At 34.7% G+C, this 23,883-nt stretch overlaps 1 protein-coding gene across 7 annotated transcripts in view; it reads right to left on the bottom strand.

The window, feature by feature from the left end:
• Positions 1 to 23,883, bottom strand: part of CADM2 (cell adhesion molecule 2) — a gene marked incomplete at both ends in the record, with an annotated part of 963,012 nt that overhangs the window by 202,734 nt on the left and 736,395 nt on the right. For 6 of the 7 annotated variants that reach the window (XM_084232482.1, XM_084232484.1, XM_084232486.1 and 3 more), the window contains one exon: positions 8,111 to 8,260. The exons of the other annotated variant lie outside the window; for it this stretch is intronic. In XM_084232482.1, the coding sequence (XP_084088608.1) occupies positions 8,111 to 8,260 (150 nt within the window). The remainder of the gene's footprint in view (positions 1 to 8,110; positions 8,261 to 23,883) is intronic. 7 annotated transcript variants of the gene reach the window in all.

Here is a 23,883-nt window from a genome sequence, read left to right as displayed (position 1 = left end):
GAGGTGAAAGACTTGTACAATAAAACCCCAAAACATTCTTATTTATGTATTTATGTATTTATTTATGTATTTATTTATTTATTTATTTATTTATACAAGAACCAGGGTATAGGCCAGATGCACAGGAGGGTGAGAGGATTCACCAGAGACAGAGCAGGGAACACATTAGGCTGACAAAATACACTGCTGAGGGGAGCAGCGGCCGAGACAGGAGAGTTCTCCCTCGCCATGTGGGATTCTCACCGTCTGGCTGGGATAGAACCTGAGCTGCAGAGTCTGTGGACAGCTTCACAGTGTGGTGCTCAACTGCCTGCGCCACCCGGGAGGCCCAAAACCCCAAAATATTCTTAAAAGAAATATAAGATGACACATAGAAATGGAAAGACATTTCCTGCTCATGGACTGCAAGAATTAGCACTGTTAAAATGGCCATCTTGGCCTCCCAGGTGGCCTATGGGTTAAGTATCAGCACTATCACTGTGAAGGCCCACAGCACTAGCCTGAGTTCAATCCCTGGCCAGGGAATTAAGCCATATGGTGCAGCAGACCTCTTCTGTTTTGCCTGCTGCTCCCCTTGGCAGTGTATTTCTATAGATCTGTCTGTTCTGCTCCTTACTCTGTCTCTGGTGAATCCTTTCACCCCCTGCACCTTTAGCCTATGCTCCATTTCTTCTACATAAAAACAAATAAATAAAATCTTAAATTAAATAAAATAGTCATCGTACCCATAGCAAATTATAGATTAGATGCAATACCAGCCAAGTTATAATGACATCCTCCAAAGAAACAGAATAACTCTGGGAGGTATCACACTTCCAGACTTCAAACTATACTACAAAGTTATAGTAATGAAAAAGCAGGGTATTGGAACAAAAATAGATACATGGGTCAATGCCATAGAAATGAGCCCAGAAATAAAGCTACATTGATATATACAGTTAATATATGGCAAAGGAATCAATAATTAAATAAAATAGTCATCGTACCCATAGCAAATTATAGATTAGATGCAATACCAGCCAAGTTATAATGACATCCTCCAAAGAAACAGAATAACTCTGGGAGGTATCACACTTCCAGACTTCAAACTATACTACAAAGTTATAGTAATGAAAAAGCAGGGTATTGGAACAAAAATAGATACATGGGTCAATGCCATAGAAATGAGCCCAGAAATAAAGCTACATTGATATATACAGTTAATATATGGCAAAGGAATCAATAATAAGCAATAGATAAGGGGATGTCTCTTCAACAAATGGTGCTGGGAAACTGGATAATAATATGCAAAAGAATGAGACTAGACCACTCTATACAATACACATAAATTAACTGAAAATGGATTAAGAATTTGATCTAAGATCTGAAAATATAACATGCATTGAAGAAAACATAGGTAAAATAATCCATGCCATTGGCTTCAGATTTCTTTGGAGACCCAAGTCTAATACTAAGGGAAACAAAAGCAAAAAATTAAAAAATGGGACCATATTAAACTAAAATGGTTCTGCATTTAGTGAAAATACACACTACTAAATGGGAGAAAATATTTTCATACCGCCCATCTGGCAAGGTACTAATATCCAATATCTACAAAAAACTTAAAGGAACTCAACATAAAGAAAACAAATGACCCATCAAAAAATGGACAGAAGAAAAGAACCAGATACTTTTACGAAGAAGATATATATGGTCAACAGGTATATGAAAAAGTGTTCATCATCACTTATCATTAGAAAAGTCAAATTAAAACAGAGTGACTCATGTCACAAAGTCCAGAAAAAAAATTGTTGCCAAGGATATGGAGGAAAAAGGAACTCTAGTACCCTGTTGGTGGGAATGTAGACTGTCTTGACCTCTATGGAAAACATTATGGAAGTTTCCCAAAATAGTAAAAATATACCTGCCCTATGATTCAGAAATTTCATTTCTAGGTATCTACCTGAAACTAGCAATAACACTAATACAAAGGATTTGTGAACTTTTATATTAATTGAACACTACTTAAAATAGCAAAGCTATTATAAATGCCTATGTGCTAAATGTGTGTGTTTATGTGTGTGTATGTATGTATGTATGTATATATTCATGTATATCTATATACCCAATGAAATACTACTCATCTATTAAAAAAGATGAAGTCTTGATATTTGCAACAACACAGAAGGAACTGGAGGAGATTATACCAAGTGCAGTAAGTCAGAAGGAAAAATACAAATACCAAATGATTTTACTCAGTATACAATATGAAAAACAAAACAAATGAACAGACAAATACAAAACATAACAAACCTCTAAAATTTGATTGAAAATTTGAGGATTCCAAGAGTGGAGGGTTGGCCGATGGCGTTGGGATTATGGTGGAGGATTATTGGGACATTGGTTTTTTTTTTTTTTTTTTTTTTTTTTTTTTTTTTTTATAGAGGCATGCTTTTATTTATTTGTTTGCTGGTTTGTTTGTTTGTTTTGTTTATACATGCACTGGGTACAGTCAGAAGTGCTGGAGGGAGGGTGAGAGAATTCACCAGAGCCAGAGCGGGGAGCAGAGCAGGCAGAAGGACCGAAGTACACTGCTGAGGGGAGCAGCGGGCAGCAGGAGAGGTCTGCACGCCATGTGGGACCCTCCTCCGGTGGCCGGGGAGCAGCCGGGGATCGAACCGGCGCCGCAGAGGCCGCGCGCAGTTTCGCAACCCAGCGCTCAACCGCTGCGCCACCGGGGAGGCCCTTATTGGGACATTGTTAGTGGAGATGTTATGACAACACACATTTTCAATGGTGTAAACATGCATTACTAGGACACAGACAGTATTGTAAACTGATGTTACCTAAATAAACATAAATTAACAAAAAAAGTATATTATGACTTCCTTTTTTCTTTCTTTTGCATAGAGGAACTGGGGTTTAGGACAGAAGTATCGGGGGGATGATAGGATTCACCAGAGACAGAGTGGGGAGCAGAAGGTGGGTTTACTGAAATATACTGCTAAGGGGAGCAGTGGATGAGGCAGGAGAGGTCTGCTGCGCCGTAAGTGAGTCAGTTCCCTGGCTGGATATAGAACTCAGGCCATAGATGCGATAGAGCTGAGACTTAACCCCTAGGTCACCAGGGGAACCCTTATAACTTCTTTAATTTGGTCATTATTTGATTAATATTATAAACATATTTTATAACATTTACACACTCTTAAAAATATATATGTACTGCATAACTAAGTTAGTATATCTCACCTTTATTGTACAGAATTGAATTTTGAACAAAAGAAAAAGAAAGCTAATACTAGCCACTTTATTTTTTTTTAAGCCCTCAGTTCTACCCACCTCATTTAAAAAATAGTTCTTGCTGATTTTTTTTTTTAAGATTTATTTATTTTATTTATACATACAAGCACTGGGTACAGTCAGAAGCGGGGGACGGTGAGAGAATTCACCAGAGCCAGAGCGGGGAGCAGAGCAGACAGAAGGACCGAAGTACACTGCTGAGGGGAGCAGCGGGCGGCAGGAGAGGTCTGTGCACCATGTGGGACCCTCCTCCGGTGGCCGGGGACCAGCCGGGTATCGAACCCATGCTGCAGAGGCTGCGGGCAGCTTTGCAACCCAGCGCTCAACAGCTGCGCCACCGGGGAGGCCCTTGCTGATTTTTTTTTATTGGAAGTAATTTTTTAATGGAATTAATACATACTTGTTTTTTTTTAAAGAAAAAACATAGAATTGCTTCAATAATGGGTAATAGTTCCCTGTTCATCCTTCCTACCACCCCCAATCTCTTCCCTAACACGAAACATTGCTATTGTTTTCACCCATGTAGTCATTGCTGTAGAGAAAAGATATGCATGGTATATATGTAAATGTAAACCTTTTTTACATAAAATAGTATTGTACATAGTGTTCTGTACTTGGTTCTTTTATTTATTATATTGTGTCATGTATATATTTCTGTGCCAGTACATATAACTGCAATTCATTTTTTTTCATTCCCATTTTTTTATTTAATAAATTTTATTTTTATATTAGCCACTTTAAAGCATCTTTTACTTAGCTCATCTTTGATACTTTACTGACTGTCAGATTGATTGAAACCAATGGTGGGGATAGACTTGGTCAGGTGGCACTGGTTGGCATGAAGCCAAGAGAGCTTGAATCTCTATTTCAGGTTCAACTCATTTTTCTTCTCCTTATCACATTTGTTCTCAGACACCTTATTCATGTTACCACTCTCTCATGTTCCCTATATTAATGTTAAATTACCAGCAGAATAATTAGATAATTAATACCAGTGATATTTGCCTTTCCACATAATACAATTTCATTTTCATTCCTTTAAGGATGAAATTTTCTTCAGGATAATTTTGAGGATCACTGAAAAATAATTTAAAAAAAACAACAAAAATAGTGTGAAAAGAAATACTACTCAAAAATCATGCACTTAATATCTTTATTTAAAAACATACAAATTCAGAGAGATATGTCTGTTGAATGCATGCACTATGTGCTCCTAGAGATGTCTGCCCAAGGTATTTTTTGTCAATAACAGGAAAGAAGTGAAGTGTTCTTTCCTGAGCATTAAGTGATCGAATTGTTCTACTTCAATTGTTTTTTTCCCACACCTGCAGAGAAACAGGCACAATGATCTAATTGATTTTTCTTTTCATTTCTATAGCCAAATACCACACAGTGTTCATGTGGTGTTTCAATGACCTCTACTCCCTACTCTTTCGGTTTCCTTATACCTACTCTATTCCTCATGCTTATCTGCTATCTATAACAGATGTAGGATGATTTGTATAAAAAGTAAAAGATGAGGGCCAAAACAAGCACATTTTCCATTAACTACATCTGTTCTTGGTACCTCTGACCCATAAGAACTGCAAATTTTGCCCTTGATTTTTATTTTCTATTTAGACGAGCAGGTTCTTAAGTATTATCGAAAAAGACTTTGTATATTAACTATGCAGAAATGAAATGGAACTGTAATTGAATATTTACTTTGTAGGTTAATGATTTCTGGTTTTCAGGTACCCACAATATAGATAAAGAAATTATTATAAATGTAGTTTTGATTCAACCACCACAGCATCTGACTCGGCAGGATGTTGATGAGCCTCTTTTACTATTTTGCTAGTTGTTGTCATATGCACGACTAGCTCTGTCTCCTCATCTCTTACACTACAAGTTCCCATTAAAGCTACATAACTAAGCAACAAAATTTCATTTATTTAATATTTGACACATACTTTATGATAATCTAGGGTTTTCTTCTTCCTTGGAAAAATGTATATTCTACTAACCAAATCTCAATTGGACAGATTCTATTATGGCAACCAAAGAGTGAATCAACATCTAGAATTGTGCTGTTTCAAAATAGTATCCACTAGTCACACATGATTTATTGAGTATTTGATGTGTGACTAGTAGGACCGCGAAACTAAATTTAAATTTTATTTAATTTTAATTAGCTTAAACTTAAATATCCAGGTGCCAGGTACCCAGATGCTTTTGTCTTCCTGGGCATTCTGGTTAAATCAATACAGAGCCCACAACTGGATTCAAATCCCTTCATTATCAGAAATTATCTGAATATCTGTGGATAATTTTCCTTGTGTTTTATCCTCATTTTCTTCATTTGTAAATAGGGAAAACTACTGATCATATTAAACATGGTCAAGATAGAAAGGCCTGCCCTCTTCTTCATTTTACCTAACTGAGAATAAAGCAGCATTAGTTCTGTTTTAGCCAAGTCCCTTTAGCTGATCATCAAATGGCTACGCACAGCCTGCTTTTCTTTAGGTAATAATTCCAAGTATCAAGAAAGGTTTTTCCAATTCTAACTGGACCAATAGGCCATGATCATAAGTTCTTTGTTCAATCTTCATAGCCAGGAACCTCGGGGGCCTGTGTCTACCAGGTAGCATGAAAGGTTACTCAGAATGCCTCTTGGAGCTCAAAATGGCAGCAGCAATTTTCAGTGAAAAGCACTGTCTCTGTTCTTCTAGGGAGCTTTTCCTTCCTTCTTCCTTTTTCCCTCTCTCCCTACCTCCCTTCCTCTTTCTCTCCCTCTTACACTTCCTTCCTAATAACCTCAATCAGAAATCTAAGCTTAGAGGTACACGTCTCTTGTGAAAATTGACCTGCTTAACACAATGTTTCTCAACTTCAGGTGCATTTTGTATTTTATCTGAGACTCAATTAAAACATGGTGATATTGCAGAGCCCTGAAAGAGGCAGTTTGAAAAGCTTCCAAGAACAACAGGCAACATCATCTGAGAGGAAAATAATAATAGAGCTAAAGAAGAAGCCTTTACCAGCAGCAGCCACCTGTAGAAGCTGCTGTAATTTGTGACACAAGCAAACATCCCTTTTCTCAATTGTTCTCCCGAGAAATCGGCACTAGCACAGCACCCATGGGTTACTCTAGTCACCCTTATCCATGCTTAAGAGTCTCCACTTTGGCTTCGACACAGTGTAACATAACAGATTGCTTGAGATAAGTTTTAGGATCAGGAAGGTTAGGCAGGCAAATGCAGGTGGTGTGTGGGAAATTATGATATGGAATCTTTAAAAAAAGGTTTTCATTTCAAACTCATGCATTTAAGGAACATTATTGTCAAAGATTCCTTCCAATCAGATATCACATAAAAACCTAACCAATGACTTGTGAGAGAATACATGTTGGATTGCCATTCAGAGAGGAAGACTTAATTCAAAACTTTCTGTTATTATGTTGCAATTGATTATAAAAACCACAACATAGTTAGAAGTCTAATACTGAAACTATAAATCTGCTCTATTAAACACACAGATACACGCACACAGAGTGGGGGAGGGAGAAGGAGGGGGTAAGAACAGTTCTAATCTGTTAAAAACACTGGGAAAAGAAAAGTTAAAAAAAACAATGAAATATTTCCACAACTAATAATGTCTGATGTTTTTGTAATCTTGTAGCAGCAAGATGCAGGAATCTATTACTAAAGATCCCAATACACCATGATGATTTTTTAATTTCTGTTTTTACCATAATTATCCTCAAAAAGAGGGCTACCTTATATCCAGGTCTTTGAAAATCTCACATTACAGGCTTCTCTTTATTTTCTACAGGAAAGATGTATTAGCTTGAAATACCCTGAATCAATTCTAGCTTTAGATGTTCTGTGGAGAATAGTGTATAGAATCACTAAAAAAGGGAGAAAGACATTTCATATAGATTTTGTTTTTGTGCCTGAGGATTTGACCTCACAATTGTAGAAGTCATTGTAAACATAACTCTCAAAAATCTCCTTTAAAAGCATTTTTACATTTTAGAAAGCAAGTTACATTTTAGGCATCATTATTACACTCTAAAGGATGAATGAACAACAGAACCATTTTAATGTTCTAAAAATTCATAGTTGTTGCTTGGAACAAATTTCTCATTGATAGTACCGCACACATCCAAACCTTGCTAAGCAAGATTGTTTCTTTAAATGCAGGGATGGAAAAATAAGCAATATTTCTAAATTAACATGTTTTATACTTTTATACTAGTTTAAATATGTACATATCAACAGTGATAAAAAGTATAACTATATATTTGTTTTATGAACAACTCTAAAAATCCATTGTCCCTAAAAACATTTCCTTTTGTACTGTATCTATGTATCTTAAACTTATTATATCAATAAAATTTGTTGCTACAATTCTTACTTTCAAATCCAACTTAAAAACACACAAAAATAAATAAATCTAAGCATCTTGTAAACGCATTAAACTAATGTTAATAAAAATAACATGCTACCAGTAGTGAGAAAAAAATATTCACTCCACATACAATGCAGCTACAAGAATAAAACAAACAAAAAAACCAAGATGCATCGGGAGAGAAGATAATTGTTAAGAGAAGGCATGAAACTATTTTTGAAATAGATTGGAACTGTTTATTTTATTAAAAAGTTGACATAGGTTGTCTTTAGTGTTTATGACTTGCAAACTAAAGTATTTAATATTTAACATGTTTAAATACAAGCAGCAGCAGTTTGGTAATCAAAAGAAATAATTTGAATCATCTCAGAAAAATAAATTCATTATAATTAGGCTATTTCAGAATATGATTAAAACATTTAAAAGAAAATATATTCACCTTTCTTGTCATCAAAGTACAGAGTCTGTTGAGCTGGATTTGACCACTGGAGGGAGGTGTTATCATTTTGATCAACCCTGCAGGTCAAAATTGCAGTTCCGCCTTCAACAACCGTTACATTCTGTGTTAGTGGAAACTGCCCTTGGCTGCCTAAAAGGGGATCAAAAAAAATGTTGATTAAATCAAAGTTATAAAATGATTAACTTCCCAAGAGCTACACTGAACTGAACTTTCTACTGTAAATAAAATTTAAACTGCCAAACTATATATTACAAAAAGACAGAAAAATAATTGAAAAATTTTAATCAGAGGACAACAGTTTTGACATATCATTGGGATTCCTTCATACCACCTTACATTTTCCAGAAAATCTTTTCCTTCTAGTCACACATAAAGATTTATATTTAAATAATAACACAACTGTCATTAATTTCCCCCAGATTTGGCAATAATTATATGGTGCTGGACCTGGTCATCTTTGAAGATAAGGCCCTGGAATAATTTTGGATGCATTTAATTCTCTAAGGCAGCAGAGGAAAAACACAAAATACTCCCTGGTACTTTCATAAACCTGAATATAAAGTCCATGAAATATGAATATTAGAATGTTAGATTCAATTTCTGATAAAAGAATAAAGAATCCCATTTTACCAGGGTTTCATATAACTTTTTTTTTGAAATATGAAATGTGTTCAGTAAAACAATGAAAATATTCTTCAAAAAGTGTTCATCTTGAAGAATGTGATTACCTAAACTTGAAATAGAGATAATATTCTTCTTTGTTCCTTTCTGTCATTTCCTAACTTTCACCAATAAATAGATAATTCTTTTGAAATCAAGGAAAACATTTTTAAATGACCCTTGTCATTCTAGATATTATAATGTAATCAGGTTTTCTCTCTAAGTATCATACTAATTAATTAAAGTAATTCATATAATAACTTTACTTAACAAGAGCACTTCTAACAGTTAAAACAAAATTCATGCACACAGAAACATTATTCATAAATTCCACCTCAGCGTGATAATCTGGAGAGAAGCCCTGCCAAGTCTGGTAACAATTATCAACATGGGTAAAAAATGACTTTCCAGAGCCAGGTTAAGATACTATTATGTGAGAAAGGCAGTTCATTAAGTCAAGGATAATTTACATATGCAAGAACATTATGATGACTTAATCACACCCATGAAATATATTTTCTTTTTCTTCTATAGTTTTGTAATGATTCTATCATTACTACAAGCACCACTTGAGGTTATGCTGGAGCTATTGGCATAAAGAATCTTATTACCAAGAAGCCTGTTGATTGGCACCATAAGAGACAGAAGAGCCTGAAGGGGAAAATTTCTTTCCAGACCTAAGTGACACAAGCACAGGGGTTCATGACCATGTTATATAATTAAGCCTATCAAGTATAAAAATCTTGTATCAGTGGCTTTGTCTCCTCCATGCCAAACTCTTAGAGTCACTATGGCAACTCCCTAGGATATCTCCCTGTAATCTTTAGGGTGGAGTTTTCAAATTGAGGTTAGAAGATGTCTGGAATAAATTCTTTGATAGTTGACTTGAAAGTCAACAGAAGCCAGAGTGGGATGTGTTTTGCCTTCAGCTCAGAGGTGACCTCTAGCAGGGAAACATGGAGAACTATCAATCTTGTGAAGTGAGGTGAGGCGAAAAACCACATCAGAGAAAACATGAGCTAAAATGAAGGAAGGAATAATTACCAGAAATATCGGATTATCAGCTCATAAATATGAAGCTTAGAATGATTTTAAGATACTTCGATTTCCTCGTTCTGAGTCAATGCATAAATTGAGCACTCTGGGAGAGGGGAGAGTTCTTTAAGTAGTAAAAAGCAGACAACTGCTAATAAATATACATAATTCAACCCAGACAACAATTTGACCATCAACTGGTACATAAATAATACTGTCTGCTTCTTTAAAGAAGTGGAAAAAGAGCAGTGATGCTTGCAACAATTTCATCCACTACATTTGCAAAATAATTTTCAAAACATCCCCATAAGAAAATATTATCCTTCTCATTTCACAGATGGGTAAACTGACACTGGGAGGTTAAGTGATTTTTCCATGGTGAAACAAAATCAATGAACCATTTGGAATTTGTTCTAAAAGTTCATCATTTTATTTTTATTTTTCCACAAAGGCTGCTAGGTCATAGTAACTGTTTGTTTAAAAGTGAATTATATAATAATAATAAAAAAACTATTTTAACAATGAAACTTTAAATTGCATGCATCCTCATACATTTCAGTTGTAATACTGAAATCAAATAAGAGTGTTCAAATTTACTGCCCTTAAGTAGCTTATCCTATTCAGAACTTACACTTGAAAATCATTTCAGTCTTTCCTTATTGGCCCATAGAAGAAAGACACTATCACTTCTTAGGGTATTTTCCATGCCAGTTACTCTACATACACTAGTGAAACTTATCCCTCCAGGTAGGAGATTAGAATAATTTTTCACCATCTTTTCTCTAGTAGGGTCTGACTTTACATCGTGATGACTTCAATTCCCCAGGACCTGCAGCCTAAAATCCCTGCAGTCAAATAATTTTTTTTCCCCTCAAATAGAAGACAAACTCATGTGGAGAATGTACTAATCCTAAATACCCTGAGGACATGTGATTTACAAAATCAATTCAAAAACCTGTATTAGGACCTCCCTGGTGGCGCAGTGGTTGAGCGCTGGGTTGCGAAGCTGCCCACAGCCTCTGCAGCGCCGGTTCCATCCCTGGATGCTCCCCGGCCACCGCAGGAGGGTCCCACATGGCGCGCAGACCTCTCCTGCTGCCCGCTGCTCCCCTCAGCAGTGTACTTCGGTCCTTCTACCTGCTCTGCTCCCCGCTCTGGCTCTGGTGAATTCTCTCACCCTTCCGCGCTTCTGACTGTACCCAGTGCTTGTATAAATAAATAAATAAATAAATCTTTAAAAAAAAAAAAAAAACCTGTATAGCAGGCAATAAAATTTCCCAAAGGTTTAAGTTGAATTTTTTTTACATTTTGTTATAACCTGGACAGAACATTAAGTTAGAAGCTTTCTGCTTTCTCTCTATTAACTCCATGTGGCTGAAAATCACCATTTAATTCAATCTCAGAGAGTCTTTCCAAAGGAATTACTAATTTTCCCAGTTAGCACAATTAGTATGTTTGCAAATTAAGGATTAAGGCTCAATATTCATCAGACAAAGACTTTGAGGGACATACTACATGCTTGTCTTGTATGAAACAACATCTAAAACAGGCACAGAGGAAGACAAACTTGCTTAGGAGTCTGCAAAGTAATCAAACTTCAAACAAGTGTGATAACAAAGGAGAAGGAGGTGCAGGTGTGATACAGCACTCATCTTACTTACTATCTGCAAGGATTACATGGTCATATTATCAATAATTTATTTTTAAATGATCGTTCTTCTGGTTCAGGTTACCACCATCCCAAATTTTAGAGGAGCCATTCCAGTCTGAGAAATTTATGAGTTTTCAAGGAAATGTGACTTTGAAGTCCTAGAAGCTGGATACTTTTCCAGGCATTTTACATCTATCATTTTTCTCCTCCTTTCCTTTTGTTTATTTTCTTTAATTATTTGGAAAAAAAATCACTTACTTGTTTTTAAGCTAATTAAATGCCAGGTAATGAAAGCATCTTGCTGATCTTTGAATTGGCCGTGTTACTGAAGATTCTGTATTGTGAACTGGAGCTCTCAATATGTACTCATTGTGCAAAATTAAAGCATCTTTTTAGAATACTGGTTGGGTCTACGGCCATACCACCCTGAACGCGCCCGATCTCTTCTGATCTCGGAAGCTAAGCAGGGTCGGGCCTGGTTAGTACTTGGATGGGAGAATACTGGTTGGGGTTTGTAGGGGAAAATAGTAGAGTGACCAGAATAACTAAGTCTGGCATTTGTTCAAGATCAAAATGGAGGGGCAGAAGTAGAAACTATTTTTTCAGTAAGTGAAAAAAAATATGGGAAAATTAAATCGCAAAAGACTTATTAGTATAATGTCTTAAAACTTTTTTAAAGTTCCACTTAAAAATGATGAGGAGGGTGCATGAGAATATGCAATGGTTGGTAATCTATTATAGACATCTCTAATGCCCTTGTCAGCTCCCCAAATGGAACATGAAAAGATAGAATTGTGCCAAAGTTATACTCTGCAAGGTGAATAAAATATAGAAAACAATAACTTTCATGAATATTCATTGTGATAGCCTCACCTTATGTCCTCTTAGGTAGGTGAATTTCTGTGATTCAAAGTATTTTACCTTCCCTCCATGATCCAATTCCCCTTGCATCAACAGCCATTTTAATATTACCCTTCCTATGTTATCTCATTCCTCAACCACCACTAAGCCAGAAATAAATATACAAAAAAATGCAACTAAACTGAGGATTTGCAATGTGCTAGGCATTTCACTAAGAGCATTTCCTGTATTCATGATTTAATTTTCATGCCAAACTTGTCATCCATCATCTCCACCTTGAAGATAAGGGAATTGATGCAAAGCAACCTTAAATAATGTGCCCACAGTCACATAGCTAGAAAGCGCAGCAGCCAGATTTTGAACTTTTGCACTCTGCCTACAGACCTCTCATGCTTAACTACATGCCTGCTTTGAAAATAAAATGAACTTAATTTTGACTAAATAATGAGTATTTAAAAAAGCATATTATCTGGAGTCAAGTATTTCAAATATGTCTGTAAGATTTTTAACATTTACTTTTAATATGTGAAGGAACATTTGAAATTCAAGTAAAAGGAGCAATGTGCTAGAGCTAGCTCACATCAGCTCATGAAAGTTAACAGAGTAATAAAACTTCCCATTTTATATGTTGGTAGCTTGAAATTGACCTCAGCAGAAATATTTCACCTTGAGTCAATGTTTCACCTAGAGAGCCAGTTGTTGAACATTTATAAGGACATCACTAAAAAAGTCATCTTTGATGCCTCTTATTGGGACTATTGCATATATTTGTAGTGTATATAAGCTTTTTTCCCCTGAAAACCAAGTAATTTTACAAAGCACCACAGTTGTCCTTTTGAAGCTCTTTTTCTTCATATTTTGAGTGTCTTCTCAACTCCACGCCCCTTATTTCTCAGAAGATTTTTCTAATATCCCTTTCCCCTCTCATGTACTATTCTTCCAGCAAAAGTTATTTAAATAAGCTCTTTTTTTCCTACTCTGTGAACAACGATCTTGAATTGCTAGCTTTTCTTAGACTGCTGAATTTATTTCTCTTTAGCTAGCATCAATGGTTGAAGACAATTTAGGTTGGTTTCTGCAGCTATATGGAAATAATTTTCTAATTTATTGCTGTGAAAGGCACTTTAATGAAGAGCAATTATTCAATAACCTGATAAGATAGTTCTCCAGACCATGTCTTTAAGTAGCAGACCAAGCAGCTGCCATTAATTCTTCAGTATTTCCGTTTGTTATGCAGTTAGGAAAGAAATGGTTTAAAACCTTGTCTTGTCTAGATTAGAACTTACCAAGTTCAAAATCAAGTGAACTGAGTCTTGACTCCTGAATACATTAGAGAGATAAAAAAAAAAAAAATGTCCTCCCCTCACATGAGTTTCATGCATGACTTCACTTTCTGGCCACCAAGAACACTGTCACATAGGACTTAAGGGAGCAAATTCTAAGATTATGATCTTGGTGACAGACTGTGATCTGACTGTCAGTGTGCAGAAAAGTGTAGAAAGCAATAAGAAAAACAGCAAAGTGAGATTTTTGAAACCAGCAGTGTTGCTGAAAGAGAGCAGACAGGTGAAGACGCATGTTTGAACACTGATCCCAAACCACAACTGTGCTTCCATTCAAGCCTTCCTATCTCTTGCATGGTTGATGAGTGAAGACAGTGGTTTTCTCCATCTCTTTTCAGTGTTAAAGTGTTAAAGATTAAATGTGGGCCATGCCAGTGGATAGTGCACACTGTGCATGAGTGCTGGCTTACTAAGAGCAATATTCACCTGAAATATATCTAGATGGACAGGAAGAGATTCAGGTTTTGCACATCTGAGGAGGAGTGATTTACAGTCAGTGATTTTTCAGGGTAAATGATCAAATTTTGTGGGCTATTTAACAGCACTGGGTACCCTCTTTATTTGTTCTTCCTGAAAATGAGCAAACCTTTCTTAAAGAAGAATCAGATTTAAAAATGGTGAAAGGGAAGGCATAAAAATAAGATGGGTGGAGAATTAAAAATACAATTTTTCAAAAAGAGAGTACAAACTTCACATGAGATAAACAATGCCATATATTTCAACCATTCCTTTTTGGAATATGTCATACTTAGTGAATGCTGTCAACTCAGTCTACAAAATTATTTAACAGTTGTTGCTACATGAATCATTTTGGTTTGTTGTAAAATATGTTAGTGCCCTCCCATGACCCCATTTTTAGTGCAAAATACTCGTATTAAGGATCTCATATTTTCATTATGAAAAGCACAGATTTTAAATGAACCAGTGGAAACCAAAAATGTTAAAGGTTCTTAAATACAAACCTCAACAAGAAATGACAGAAAGAGGAAACTCATTTTTTAAATAAAATACAATACTCCATTTTTCTTTAGGGTCTTCCCCTTAACTATTCTCTTTCTCTACCCGCCCCCGACTCACATCTATTCCATCAACCCATATGGGGTTCTTATAAAAAGAACGTGCATCTTAGAAAGTTCAAGATCATTCTTGTTGCTTAAATTAGAGTCTAAAAATATATCTAAATGCACACACAGCATGCTATTACTTCCACTAAATTACTGAAGGCATTCTAAACAAATAACCTTCTAATGTGAAAGTTGTGGCTCAGTAGTTGTGTGGACTGAAACACATATTGCATACTAAAACCTAATAGATTGAATAGCACAAATGTCATTAATGCAAGCTTATAATTCTCAAGAGAAGTGCGATGAATGCTCTATCATGTGCGAAACGAAATTAGAGGAAAAATTAAGACTGATAACTAAGTGCAAACTGTTTCCACTTTTGGAATTTCCCTCAGTTCTTTCAAATACTTTGAATCCTCTAGTCATTTTCTCCCATCTTTTCATTCTAGCTTTTAGATCTGTCTGAACAACATTAAGTATTCTTTCTTCGTAGGTTACCACATATAATTTATGTTTCTTTGATTATAATTCATCCTTTCAGGATGCAGTTTGCCTTAGAGAGTATAACACCTGGTATCCACCTTCTGTGCCACTCCTCTGCCCAGCCACCATGGAGCATGGCCATCAGTTTGATGCAGCTTGCCAGTTTCCATAGAGACAGGGAGTACTTTGGAGGCCTGTGTTCCATTGCAACTGCCAGACCAAGGCAGGGAAGAAACAAAGCTGGCGGGCAATGGGTCTTGCAAGGCCAGGAAAGGTTGGAAGGGCTTTCTCCTCCTGATATCAGAGTGTAACAGTGCCAGGTTGGCAACTTCAGCAGTCACAATCCTGTAGACCAGGTCCTGGTGTTCACTATGGCCATTGTGAGCCACCCATTCTGCTCCCAACTCCTGAAGCAGAAAACTCTTATGTACCCAAAGCTTGGCACTAGTCCTTTACTGGCTTCTGATCCATGACAAAAGGCTCTTTCAGATTTACAGTGGCTCCCACAGCTCCTGACCCAGAGAATCATAATTCTAGTGTAGAAATTTCACCTCTCTTTCCCTTTTCCAGAATATGATAATAGGTTTTCCCGGACATTCATATCAGACCAGGGAACCTCTGGGATAACCAGAGGATTATTTCTAAAACACTATGCAGTGATTGTGAGTAGCTATCCCAGTGAACTAAAGAACATTCTATCAAAACCAGTCACCACTTAATGTTCCTATGATAGGATATACAATAAGAGTTGATTCTTTATTATCCAGATCAGTGCTGGCCCTGGAGAAGTTTGAAATATCGGGGAAACATATCATCAGTGCTTTCCCTTCCATTTAAAAAATGTACTTGGATGATCGCATACCTCTGGCTTCTATATAATAAATATTCCCAGCATAGTTATTCTTTCCCATAAAGTATATGTTTCCAGTTTCTTCCATTAATTTTATATAATTTCACCAAATCACAAAATTTATATTTTCCTTGATTTACAAAATTCTAAGATTCAGAGACTATTTATAAAATCCCAGAAAATGTTGTTTTATTGAGGTATTATATTTTTTTGCTTAGTAATCTTAGTGCTTTGACATCTTTTAAAACATTATCTGATTTTTAAAAAAAAAAAAAAACATTCCCAACATTTTATCAAACCTATATCTGAACAAAATCAGTTTTTCCATCTTTGCCTATTTTTCTGTTTATTACATAATGAACAAAAAATATTAACATACCATGGACTTTGTGAACTACATATAAATATACCTACCTTTACAACCAACACATTCTAAAAAATAAAAACATTGAAATATATTTTGTTGTCATTAATTTAGCTATATAAAATTAATTCCCTAAAGTTTTTGTGTTTTCTAAAAAATTCAAAGAATAAGCACATAATTTTCAAGGAAAAAGTGAATTTGATGAATTGTTTGCAGTTAGATTCACAAGGCTACTTTCCTTTCTATATCAGTAGATCTTCAAGTACTGTTATATGGAAGAATAAAAAGCAAAGAAAATAATTTTAAAATGAAGCGAAACCTGTATGCTTTATAAGGTAATACATGAGAATAACAGGATTTAAGAATGTTTCTACGATTTCAAAGCAGGCTTACATGATAGTTATCATGAGTGCATAAAGTCATTTTATCTTTCTAGAATATAGTTTTCAGGGTGAATGAGCAAGACCTAGAACTGACTAGCTTTGCTTGCTAACTGATGAACATTTGAGAGGCAGCCTTCCAGAGGAAAGAAATTTATGACCACAATCACAGTCTGGTTCACAGTGAAGCTCAATCACGTAACTAAATTCTAAATTGAGATGTCAACCTGGAGGAAATATTCTGGAAAGGAACACACAGATGGTAGGACTCTTCTGAAGACAGGGTGAGGAATATAGTGCAGAGCATACAATAATCAATCTTGTGAAGGTAAAAAAATGGACTAGGTGGGATGTAACTGTTTAAAATTGAAGTCCCTGAAATAAATTTAAACCTGAGACAATAAAGGAGGAAATGTTACCAATACATTTTGTTTTAATCAGTAGGTCTTATAAGGCCAGTATATTTAAATAAAGTAACAAATGGTACAGAATTCTATGTATTTTAAAATATTTAATAAACTTAAAGTTCCTAATAACATTTCTAAAAGCAAATAAAATGGAAAACGTATAAGAAAATAAAGCAAGTGCCTTTAAAACCTAATTTCAAATATATAACTTTTGAATAAAAAAATACAACTAGCAAAACAAGTAAAGATAGTAAGGAAAGTTATAAATTGAGAAGATATTAGCACCTCAACCTTGTTTTCCCTATTTCCAAATAAGAAAAATAATTATACCAACTCAAATTAATTATTGCCTAATATATTGTTAGTAGTAACAGTTTGACTTAGATGTTACAGATATGTTTTGGTAACATCTTTCTTTTAGATTTTGCTAATGCATACATATGTGATTTTGTCAATGCATACATATATATGTATATGACAAAATCATATATGTATATATGCTGCAGATTTTGCCAATGCATGTATATATTCTGCATAAATTATATTGATTATTTTCCAGGTTGTCTATAATGTAGCATTCTTTTCATGGTTTATTCTCTGCAGAAAATATAAATAATTGCTTTGGTATATTGAATAAAGCTATTCATGTAAAAGGGTAACAGTTGCTTGTTTGAATCATCACTCTGGACTACGGAGTATAGTAAGTAACTTTGAGATAACTGATATAGAAGAAATAAAATGCTAATGATATTTAAAAATGTATAATCAGCTAATGTTAGGTCTATTAATTATATATATATATATAACCATAAAAGATAATGCCTTGTGAAACTTATCTTTCATATTTGTGATCAATTTTGCCTATAAAATATACTTCCATGATATTAATTTATTGAACAAATATATATTTTTTGCATAGAAAGTGCCTGACATGTTAGGAATTAGGGATACAAAAATGACAAGCAAGCTATAGTGCAAAGTTCACAAGTAAACACAAATGTGAAAAGAAAGTTCTGGCTAAGAAGGTGGTGACATTTCAACTGAAACCTAAATTGGAAGAAAGAATCAGGCATTTGAAAATTACCAGCGGACAAGAACGTTAGTCAGTGAACCAGAACTCCAAAATGCTCTGAGCCAGAGGTAGAAAGAGGTTGGCTACCAAGGCAACTGCAAAGAACACAATCAGTCTGGAACATGTGAAGCAAAGGAGGAACAGACCAAGATGAGGTGGCAAAGAAGATAAAGGCCAGATCATGCAGGGCTTTTTATTTCATTATAAGGAGCTTACATTTATTCTGCACTGAAAGAAGTGACATGACTCAATATACATTCTTAGACAATAACTGCTAATTAGTAATTATATCTATATGAAGAATGTTTAATCTCAAGGTGAGTCACTTTAAAAATTGCACTTATAATCAAGAACCTTATTTAGAAAATACAGAATAATCCATTAAATCATGGGATATGTATAAAGGTAACTAGTGTCTTGTTTTGTTTTGTTTTGTTTTTTAACAGAGTGTATTTCTTTTGTTGACTTGAGCTTGTACTAAAGCAGGATTGTTACTGATATTTCTACATACTCCTCACTCTATGATAGACAATTTGTCACTTGCTTCCATTCTAAAATGTCCTGCTTGGGAAGTTTCTTGTTATTAATAATAGTGATTCCATGTTATTGCTGTTTTTAAAACTGTGGCCGTTATATGGCAGAAATAATAATGTCAATAAACTTCCTGTGAATGGAAATATGTTTAAAACAGTTTTCTCTTTCAGAGATATATTTGATAGTAGAAGCAGTAACATTATCACTTTTTATTCTCTAATGGATATAAGATACTGCCTTGGACATAGTGGGTGCATAATTTTTAACATGTGAACACTGTGTTCAAAATGATATCACCTTAATAATTTAAGTGTTGATCAATATGTAGTAACATATGAATCAAGTTGGAATATTCCCTAAGGAACAAGTACCCTTTTGAAAAAAAATGTAATAACACAGTGGTTAATAGGATGTGTTTTTCACTGTTTGATCATTTCTGAATGCACAAAGATTTCATTAATGTTGATTTCACCCATCTTGTCCATGTTTACATGCTTTGATGTTCAAGTCCTTTGTAGTGCCACATTAGATCTAGGGGAACACTGCCCTATGAGAGCAAGTGGAAATGGCTGTGGGAAAATATTAAAATGAAATTTGATACTTTGTATAGATTTGTACAGATAAGTCAGCTCCCAGAATTAGAGGTGTGGTAAGGCAGAGAAGGGATTAATACTATTGCTGATATCCTTTTAGGAAATTACGACATTTTTAATGTATCAGAAAATTAAAATGAATGCAAATGTTTTATTTTATTTTATGTAAAGATTTATTTATTTATTTTTATACAAGCACTGGGTACAGTCAGAAGCACGGGAGGGTGAGAGAATTCATCAGAGCCAGAGCAGGGAGCAGAACAGGCAGAAGGACCGAAGTACACTGCTGAGGGGAGTAGCGCGCATCAGGAGAGGTCTATGCGCCATGTGGGACCCTCCTCCGGTGGCCGGGGAGCAGCCGGGGATCGAACTGGCGCCGCAGAGGCTGCGGGCAGCTTCGCAGCCCAGCGCTCAACCGCTGTGCCACCTGGGAGGCCCTGAATGCAAAAGTTTTAAATGAAAAATTTTTAAATTAAAGTTCAAGAAAATAAATTGAGGTAGGGTTTTCAAATATCTAATATAATTCTCTACATTCAAGGATGTTTGTTCTGGAGAGATTGCTGCAAAATGATAACTAGAAAAGAATGCATCCATCACAAAGCTGGTGATCTCTTCACTGCGTTATTGGAAATAGTGTTAACAGCTGGCTCTTGACCTTTTCTCTAGTTTCAGGAAACCCTAAACACTTTACTTCTAATTGACTCACCTTTGTTATTCAAGGAACTCATAGGTGTACATGAGATCCAAAATAAATGACAACTGGGGACATAGATACATACTAGACCAAGCAGCTAGATGTTATTGATGAGACTGTTTACTGAACAATAAATTATCAATATTGACTAGATGTAGTTTTATCAGCGAATGGGAACTGGTAACAGGATCCTGAGAAGGTTGTGACTAGCAAGACTAAAAGGCTGAATTGACTTGAGAGCTGGAGGCCTCATGAGCTAAGACAGTCCATAATGATGCAATTTCCTAGTGGAGTTCCACCAGGAAACATTTTAGAAAGTCACAGAGCTTCTGTAGTTTTGGGCATCCTGTCTGCTCTAGCAAAATGGGCACTGCAAGAACAATATGAGAGCAACAAAAAATAATATTTCTGCATACTGTATTTGCTGAATTACTCTCTCAATAAGAATAGAATAAACATTTTCAAAAATAGTTATATTAATCACATCTCCTTTCCATATCAGATTGGAACTACATAGATTATGATGTATTTAACTAATTCTACATACAATTTGAAGAAGAGATCTTTTATTTCAAAGTTCTGGTTTAATATGCTTTGTCAGATCTGATCTGAAACAAAGACCAAAGATCTATACTGTAATAGATGGGTGTAGACAGATTCAGATATATACATCTCTCTTTACATACCTATATGTTTATCTATATCACAGTGTATATATTATTTGTATATTTGTACATGTTATGCTGATACATATAATTAATAGTTGATATATTGCACTGCTCAAATTTAGATAACTATTGATTCTTTTTTATTTTAGTAATTTATTGTAAAGTACATAATTCTCAAATTTAGGGCCTTGAAAGGGATAAATCACAGACAGAAGGCCACTGCCGAAACAATCCCCACTGTTGGGGGTGTTGCCAGAGACATGGGGATGCTAATCCCAACTCTTACTATTGAAATCATTGACCAGCTAATTTCAAAGTTATCCAGAAAGTTTACCTTATAAAAAAAAAGTACAGAATTTTCTGACAAACATTTTCTCATTGAGAACAACAATAACCATCTCATCAAGTTTAAGGGTCAAATCTCTCTAAATAAAGTTCTAAATTCAAGAAATCCATCATTACTCAAAATGATACAGTAATACCAAAATCCAATAAACTCTGCTACTTGTTGAAATTTGAATTTCATCAGTATTAAACTTATAATTTATAATGCCATGAGTTACTCTAAATATATATAATGTTTATTTAAGGAGAATATTTTGACATGTAATGTTTTCCCTTATTTTTTTTGATTAAGTTTGTGAAGCCCCAGGGCACAGGAAATATCGACTCATATGGCAGGGTTGATAAGTATCAACCCTCCCTGCTGACTTGGGCCAGCAAGCTGCTCATGAATCCAGCAGATGTTTCTACTATCTGGGCCAATGGAAACCTTATGGACCTTTTTTCCTTCATCTCCTCCCCCGAGCAAATGTTAACACAGCAGAAATTTGGATGCATGCCAAATAGGAAGCAGAAGGGTTGTGAGAATGTAGGGTACACTATTATCCATAAATAGTGGTCATCAGTGGTTTGAATTGACTATTAAGCCATTTTAATGGCTTATTTTTTGTGCATTTGCTACTTAACTTTACCAAACCCCTATAAGCCCTTCTGTTCTTACAAACAGCATTTATCCTAAATAAATAAATCTAATCCTTGAATATGCTCATTGTTTCCAACTGTTTAAACCAAAATATTCTAAATACATAAGGTAGGAAAATTGTTGATTTCTAATAAGTACTTTCTTAAATGAATGGAAAACCACCTAATCATTAACTTGTAGATTACTCAACAACTTAAATTTTATTGATGTCATATTATAAAGTAGCAATAATAGGCCCAATTTAGAAAAAATAATCAAAGAATTAAGAAAAAATAATCAAAGAATTAAGCCTAGCACTCTTTATTAAATATCATTATCATTCAATTGAATTTTAAATGTATTTTCTGAAAAAATGCAATCTGATTACATTCATGTAGCTGTTCCTTATTTCTCCCTCTATTTCTAACCTTCAATGACATAGTAGAGTACCTATAAGTTTTGTAAGATTTATCTTTTTATCACCCATATTCATATTGTCTATTTTAGAATTCTACATTGCCTTGAAATAAATTTTATCCTCTGTACAGCACCTAATTTAAACAGAGAAAAATTTTTCAAAAGAGAAATGGGTTTTTTAGACATTAAAATGATATATTCTCTATTAATCTAGTCACAGCAGCTGACAAAAGATTAAAAAATAAATTTGATTAGAGAAAAAAATGTAATGCTCATTAATTTTCATGTATTCTAACATTTACTGAACACCTATTATAAGTAAGACACATTAATGCAAATGAAAAGAAATAGCATGTGCATAAGCACACTACAAAGTGTAATAATTGATAGGAGGTATTTCAATAAGGTCAACATTAACAATGTCTTATAATACACTCAATCAACTCCAAAAGCTATATTGAGTGGCTGCTGCCCAGAAGCCTTGTTTTCATTTGTTTCCATGATTACTTTAGAAAGGGCATGTCCTTTTGTGCAAAACAGCAAAGCATAAGTAGCTAAAAAATGTTGGCAGTATTTTACAATGTTTCCTGTGTACAGTACTTAGATGAGTTGGATTAAAAAAAGATACTCATTCATATATAATTCCAATGCCAAACATTTAACAGTTTTTCCCCCTTGTATTCTAATTGTCAGAAACTTAATTTTAAATTCCTTCAAGGATGTTGTGGGTATTACTTAGCTTTGTGAATGAGAATAGAAATTCTCGTCCAGAAAGCTGGCAAACATGGCCATGAGACAGAGGCACTACAGAGATTTAATTTCCTACAAAAGGATTCTTCACAAGCTGTACAAACAGTCTTTGGTTAAACAAGGAATCAAGATGATGGAGATTTTACATCTCAGTGAAACGACCACACACACAATGTCTGGTTTTTATAATAAAAAAATAGAAAAATAGACTATCTTTTCATTCTCTATAGTATTTTCCAGAAAGACTTCTAAAAGTTTTCAGCAGATGAAAAATTAAATAGATATAAATAAAAGAATCAACAACAGGCTCATACCTGTGCAATATAATCAGAAATATTATGTGTTATGAAAGGGAGAATAGAAAATGGAACCTATGGGTAGAGAAAGGTACTGAAATACATATTATAAAATGAATAAATCATTTTACTTTTTATTATTATCTTAATAATTCTAGTATATGTCAAATAATAAAAAATACATAAGCTCATAAAATATAATTTGAGGTTTAAAAATAACAGCAAAACTTAGGGGACAATTAGAAGAAAGTCAGAATGTTAAGAAAACAATTAAGAATGCCTAGATTTCCAGAGATGATAGAATAGCTTGGCAGTGCCACTTTAAGATCTAGACACAAAGGAAAAATAAGTATATTTATTAAATTATTCTGCTTAGCAAACCATTCCTGAACTTAGTGGCTAATATAAGTAAACAATTGTGCTGTTCATGGTTCTGTGAAGTAGTAATTTGTACAAGATTCCACTGGGCAATTCTATTTTGACTGTGCTTCCTAATACATATATGGTCAGATACCAGTCATCTACTTTAGGGGTCTCTGCTTCTGGGGTTAAGTTGGCTATCAGTGTACATGTGGTAACTGGGCTTGATTTCATTGGCTTCTGGGTCCATACAGTATGTTGAGAACATATTAACAGGTTCGCTAAATATATCATAGTCTATCACAT

The sequence above is a fragment of the Talpa europaea genome, assembly GCF_964194135.1.
Source record: "Talpa europaea genome assembly, chromosome: 4".
Taxonomy (NCBI): Eukaryota; Metazoa; Chordata; class Mammalia; order Eulipotyphla; family Talpidae; genus Talpa; species Talpa europaea.
Note: the sequence above shows the minus strand (reverse complement) of the source record. Positions and strands in the feature narration are given on the sequence as shown.